The 6,480-nt window shown below is 29.2% G+C and overlaps 1 protein-coding gene across 15 annotated transcripts in view; it reads left to right on the top strand.

The window, feature by feature from the left end:
- The window catches only part of LOC106692531 (putative leucine-rich repeat-containing protein DDB_G0290503), a 115,778-nt gene that overhangs the window by 76,787 nt on the left and 32,511 nt on the right, over nt 1-6,480 (top strand). For 14 of the 15 annotated variants that reach the window (XM_014438514.2, XM_067047590.1, XM_014438518.2 and 11 more), the window contains 4 exons: nt 544-621; nt 2,460-2,528; nt 5,038-5,094; nt 6,202-6,270. In XM_014438514.2, the coding sequence (XP_014294000.1) occupies nt 544-621; nt 2,460-2,528; nt 5,038-5,094; nt 6,202-6,270 (273 nt within the window). The remainder of the gene's footprint in view (nt 1-543; nt 622-2,459; nt 2,529-5,037; nt 5,095-6,201; nt 6,271-6,480) is intronic. The other variant, XM_014438527.3, reaches the window with a different exon arrangement.

The following is a 6,480-nucleotide window of genomic DNA, read 5'->3' on the forward strand; positions in this document are numbered from 1 at the left end:
AAAAAAAAAAACTCAAATAATTTTAAAAAGCCAACGTTGGCTCATATAAAATAATTTTATGACTATTTAAGTTTTTTTCTTCACCGCACCCGGATTATCTTCTTATGATTACAAAATAATATATTAATATAAATAAATTGTTGGAAACTTAAGTTCACAAAAATTAAATTCGCGTACTTATGCTTTGGATGTTAAGCTTGACAGTTTACATCACAAGAAATTCCGAAGGCTACCCGAAAAAACAAAATAATACTTTCATGAATTTGCAACTCTGTTTAAAACAAAAAATGAACTCTCCATAGAATTTCTAAGAAATGGTTCCAGATTGCTGGAATTGAAAGAAGTGTCTCTGAATAGAAACTTAAGGAGTTTTTCCTCTCATATTTCTTGATGATTTATTCTATAAGATATGATTTTATTTTGTGGAATGATTATATTCATGAGCTATTAATTGTATTTAAAATATTTTCCAAGCAAGTAATTAGTAAATGTCATATTTGATCGATAATTATGCAAAAGAATCTGATTTGTAATTTCTTTCAGATCTGCCAGAATGAAATAATTGAAGATTCTCTTAGACGTGAAATTGCTTGTAAAGAGGAAGAGATCAAAACTACGAAGGTAGTAAACACATATTTATGTATCACCAAGTTTTGTCCCACCTATTTCTCTTTGTTGCGACTTAATTCTTTTTATCATGGAAAAAAAAAACTTCCTAATTTTTTTTAATGTTACTGAGGCTCAATTTCCCTTTTTTCTTAATTTTGTTTTTTTATGGTAAACACATACTTCCTTTCCTATTCTTACGTCGGCCCAAGACTCCCGTTGGAGTTCTACACTGCTAAACACATACTTAGTATACCATTATTATTTGGTGATGGTCACAACATATTTAAAATATTTTTTTGAATATAATTATTGAATTATAATTTTTTTTATATACCATAAAATAAATTTAAGTTGCATAAAAAAAATGAGTGATTACAATCAATAGAATTCATTTAAATCGTTAAGATTTCTATCCAAAGAGTTTGGTGAGCTTTACAGTGAAGAAAGAAGTAGTTTACTAGAGTATTCAACAAGTGGTCTAGTATTATAGTTTAAAATCTTTTCAACTTTATTCTTTCAATTAGTTCACTTTTCATTGAGAGCTTGTCTCAAATGTAGCAATTGCAATCTCTACCGTTCACCTTTAATTTTATCAGATGGAAATCAAAACTTTAGTGTCTTTTTTTTTTTGGATTCTCTGAAAGTTCCTTACTTCTCAATAACCCCGATTTTTTTTGTCCTATGATATCTTTTGCTACTATACTACTTGATAGTAATATGTTTTCCTATCTTTCAATAATAAAAAATAGGCATTACAGCTATTTTCAGTAATAAATTAATCCAACTTGACTTCTCCCTAATTGATTTTTAGAATGAAAGTCTTTATCTTATCAAAATATGTTTTAAAAATGTTTACCTTTCAGCTTCTTTTTTAGGAGAAAGTATGCCTAACGAACTTTAAAACTATATAAATAAATAAAAATGATGCAGAGTGGACAATAATCACCTCGATCATAACTGAATTTCTCAAATTTCTAAATTACATTATTTTCACACATCATTAATTTTTGTATGTACTACTTAGCAATGTCGATTAAACAATAAAGACCACTTCTCAGTTACAGCCAAATGCTCTAGCCCTATAAATAAGGGTCTTAATGAAGAATCACTAGTTTCCTCTGTTGAGGTCTAGTCTATAGGATAATGGAATGCTCGAGCCTGAGCTAGATCATTGTGGTATCCGATACTGCTTTCATAAGAGTTAATTTTTTTTACTACTGTTACTCAAGACTCTATCAATATCCTTCAGTTTCCCTTTCTTCCAATTTCTCTTTCCATTAGCTTCCTTTGCTTTCTATTCCTGATGACCTGAGTCCGTCTGAACCAACAACTAGTATCACTGACTCCTGTCTCTACAGTTCTAGTCCCTCTGTTTCATCCCAGCAACTAGAACTGTTAACCTACCTGCAGCCTATTGGTCCTCTCCCCTACCTGGATCAGTGTCCAGGGCTCATAAGTATATCATTATTACAAATTTTAATACCTGTCATTCATAGAAAAGCTTAAAATTATTAATCACTACTCTGATGATAGATGCAAACCAATCTACTTTTACCAAAGCGAAACGTTGGAAAATAAAATAGTTGTAAACTATTTTCGTTTCACTTGTGACCGCAACCCTGACCATCTTCCTATATATCAATTTTTACGGTCAACTACATATACATATATACTTTTACCAAAATTTGAATGATTTAGAAAAATTGTTAAATGAAGAAAACAATTAAATTCTTAAATTACTAATTGGCTTTTTAAAAATAAAATGTTTGAAATTATTTCATATTGTTTCAATACCTACCTAATTTCATCTGGGATTTTATTACATACATAAATATATGTTTTTTTTTTAGTGTGACGTTAAATCAATGAAGAACAGACTGAATACCGTTAATTGTATGTTTGGAGAACTGCAAGTAAAGGTGAGATATATTATTATATAAATAGATCTACTATATCTTTAATTTGTATCTAATTGTCATTGTTTGAATGTTTTTTATACAGACTAATGACACTCTGAATGTATTTTATTATTATTCTGAGGAGACTAGATGTTTCAAAATAAAATTACTTTTCATTGAACTTTATTGCAAAACAATTCACAAGTTTATTTCACAATATTAGTTATATATTTGTCAGTATCATTTTGGATTTCCTCTAGCATCTCAGTAGAATGAAAGGATGGGAGAATTTAGAGATCATCATTATACATGTGATACTGTTAGTGAAGAATGTAATCGTTAATATTGATAGAGAAAAGTTGTGGTGAGAGTGAGGAATAAATTGTAGAAGGGGATTTATTGGAAATGATAACCGTCTGGAAACACAGTGACATTGAATGATTTTAAAATACTCTTTAATATAGAGAGGTTATGGTGTTTAGATAGAAAGGTATTGCGATTGACTTATGATAAATCAAAAACAAGGATGGTGGCTTTTGTTTGTCTTTGGAGATTTGAAGATCTTTGGTAGAATATTGAAATTAAAACCAAGAAGGAATGGATTGAGGAGAACTTTTCGTTCTAAAAAGTTACCAAGCTCTGGGTGAACTAATAAGAGTTTACCTAAGGAAATTTTTTTCTACCATCCAGTCAGGACTGAAAGATATATGGCTCCTTCCAAAAAACAGAGTCCCCCAAACAGAACATGGAGGGTTCCGGGGAAAGCTGTAAAGTTTTGGAAAGACATGAACCTGGTGCTTCATAAGTGGAGTCCCTGAAACCGCTGAACACATGGTAGTTGACTGGTAGTGACGCCATGGAAGAACACGCTACCGCCAAGTTATTGAGAAGAACTAGGATCATGACCCTTGCCCAGCCAGCCTTTTGTCTGATGGAAGAAGAGAACTATCCCTTCTTTAGCGAGTTTATTTAGGGATGGAAGGAGTTGTTGTACCCCATGAACTTCGCATTGGTCAGAGTCTTGGCACCTGATATTGGCGAGCTACTAGAAGATGCATCCTGAGCACATGAGGGCTGGACCTGACCTGGGCAATGGAAGAGGCGGCTGGATGGATGTGAAAGGATTAGGTGCAGTTCCATCTGTAAGGTACACTACCGAGAGATGGGCTGGGCTGCCTCACAGAAAATTCTAAATTTATTTTTTCCACAATTTTAACTTTAACTCTCATCATTATCATGGAAGAAAAGACCAACAGCCCAGTTCGGTCCATTTCATTATGAAGGATATGAGTTTAATTAGGAATGATATAGAAGAGGACAAAATAATCTACTTGAGTCAGATTTTCGATACAGAAGCAATATAAGAGCAACAGGAATTCATCAAAATGAATGGAAGGTATTGGAAGTTTATGTGACAGGATATACTCCCTGTATACAGGATATCACCCTACTCTTATATCCTTGTCATTTAAGGATATGCATTTATAAAAAGTAAAGAAAGTTTGGATAGGAACGGAAAGGTACAAAAGATGTATGCATGTGCAATAAAAAAAATGTTTTGCATAAGTAAAGTTATGTGTATAAGAAAAATTTTAAATAAATAAAAGCATTTGAATAAAGAAATATTACTTTTAATTTTTTTCATAAAAAAAGAGGAAAAGATCTAAAAGTAAGTTAATAATAGTAAACAATAAAGAAAGCAAAAGATATTAGGAAAGAAAATCAAAATTGAACTAAAACAATAAATTAATAGCTTCAAATAAAAAAAAAAAAAATACTTGAGTGAGTAAATAGAATTGAAAATAGAAAGTATAAATGAATCAGTCATTTGAAAACATCTTATATTGAAAAAGAAGAAGTAAACTTTGGATTACAGTTTTGGAACTTGGAAAAACTGTAACAAGACAATACGATAACTGGTATCCATCATTTTTGTATTTTAACCCACCAATGTGACAGTTAGGTCTGTCAGATCCTGTTACAATTGTTTATCTAGTTTTTATATCGAATCATGCACTCAATATAATGCATTCAGTACTGTACTTATTTATATTAAAGTGTATTTTATTACATGAAAAAATATAGTTAACAGTAACAAATGTAAGATAAATAAATATTGCTGTGGTTCCCTCAGACCCACTAATTAAGGTGATCTAAGTAATAAATATGGATGAAAAACCAAATTTTGGGGAAAAATGGAGATGAGGTATTTCTCAAATAACTTATTCAAATGTAGAAATAAGTATGGGAAATATATAAAAAATAAATAAATAAAAAAATACCTAGATCTGCCATAACTGTCGAGGTCATATTGAAAAGCTTCATTATGATCCATCCTGTTATAATTATAATAGTTATCATACTTGCCCATGTTTACATGTTTAAACAACATACATACTTGTTTTTAGTGGGAGAAAATTGTTTAGGAAATAAATTTATCGAGGAAAATTAAACAATATTTTATATAAAAATTGTCCTGTATTATTATTAGTATTACATTAATATTGTTTTATTTCATATTTTTTTTTAGTTTGAAAAAGCAAAGGATTTTATTGCTGAACTTCAAGAAGATCATTCAGAAACAGAGGTATAACCTAATCAATATATTACTAGAATAATTTAATTATATCAGTCAATTTTAATAAAATTTTCAGTTCTCTTAATAAAGATGATTATAGAAATCATGAAGGGAGAATGGGTGACATTGTTAGCATAACTAAGTTTAAAGTTGTTCTAATATTTTATATAAAACAGGATTTTTATAAAAATGTATTTATAGATTTAATTGAATAAACTTATAGAACAGAGACTAGTAAAATTTTTAAAATGATTGTAACTTACATCAATATCTATTACAAATTACGTACTAATATTGTCTCGACTATTAGTACTAACTTTTCAATACTTTTAAGCTCTAAATTTACTTTTACAGAAAACATATTGCTTTAATTTTTTGTTTATAAAACCTACATAAACACTTAATGTTAAGCTAAAATTTTAAAATATTGACCAGTGTTATGTTTCACTATACATTTGTAGGAACTGTTTTGATATTTTCAAGTATCTAATTTTTTATTAGATTTATAATATATTATAATACAACATAATCTTGAGATAAATTGTAGTATTGAGGTAATAAGGAAAATAGTGACATTTGCCCATTCCACCAAACCAGGCTAATTTCAGTGCTTCATAATTACTGATTAAGTTCCATTGTACATTAACTTTTCAATGACTAAGCTGGAATCAAGTATTAACATTCCTTTTAGGTCTTTCTCATTCTGAATGTATAATAGAAATGCTAAGTAGCAAACAATTTTGATATTTTCAAATTGGCTTCTAAAGTCTGACTTTCATAGAAAGAGGCTTAGATAGGAGTTTGAAAAAGGTTTTAGATATTGAAAGATGTATATTCCTAATTTTTTATATGTATATTCGAAATTTTCCTAACAGTTTAAGATTTGAAACAAGGTTTTTTTGAGGATAATTGACTGCCTATTTGCATGCAGAAGTGGCAAAAATGTCTGGAAAACCAAAGGATCTGAGAACTTATGCATATTTGAATATCCATCTTGCTTTTCAGTCCATCAACACTGACATAGCATAAACTTCCATAGATTGGCTTTCCAGGACTTTTCAGAAATTTGAGTCACAGTTATTTTATAAAAAAAAAGTAATTTTTTTTTTTTTGTAGATGGAAATCAAATCTTTGAAGAACAAACTGAATGCTTTAGACGCTATGTATTCAGAAGTAAAAAAAAAGGTAAGATGTCACTACTCTTTTTAAAAAAATTATTAATTTTAGTATCTTTTAATAAAGAATTGTTAAAAGCATATTTTAGTCCTTATGAAAGTATTTCCTAATGTCTGAAAATTTGCAAATGTTAATATTTTTTTCCATATATTGTAAAAATAGTTATTTTTCCAAAGTATTATGTCAATTAGTATTTCTAGCTTCTTTGGTCAAAATTAA

This window comes from Halyomorpha halys, unplaced genomic scaffold, assembly GCF_000696795.3.
Source record: "Halyomorpha halys isolate HHAL.00 unplaced genomic scaffold, Hhal_1.1 Scaffold59.1, whole genome shotgun sequence".
NCBI classification, from domain to species: Eukaryota; Metazoa; Arthropoda; class Insecta; order Hemiptera; family Pentatomidae; genus Halyomorpha; species Halyomorpha halys.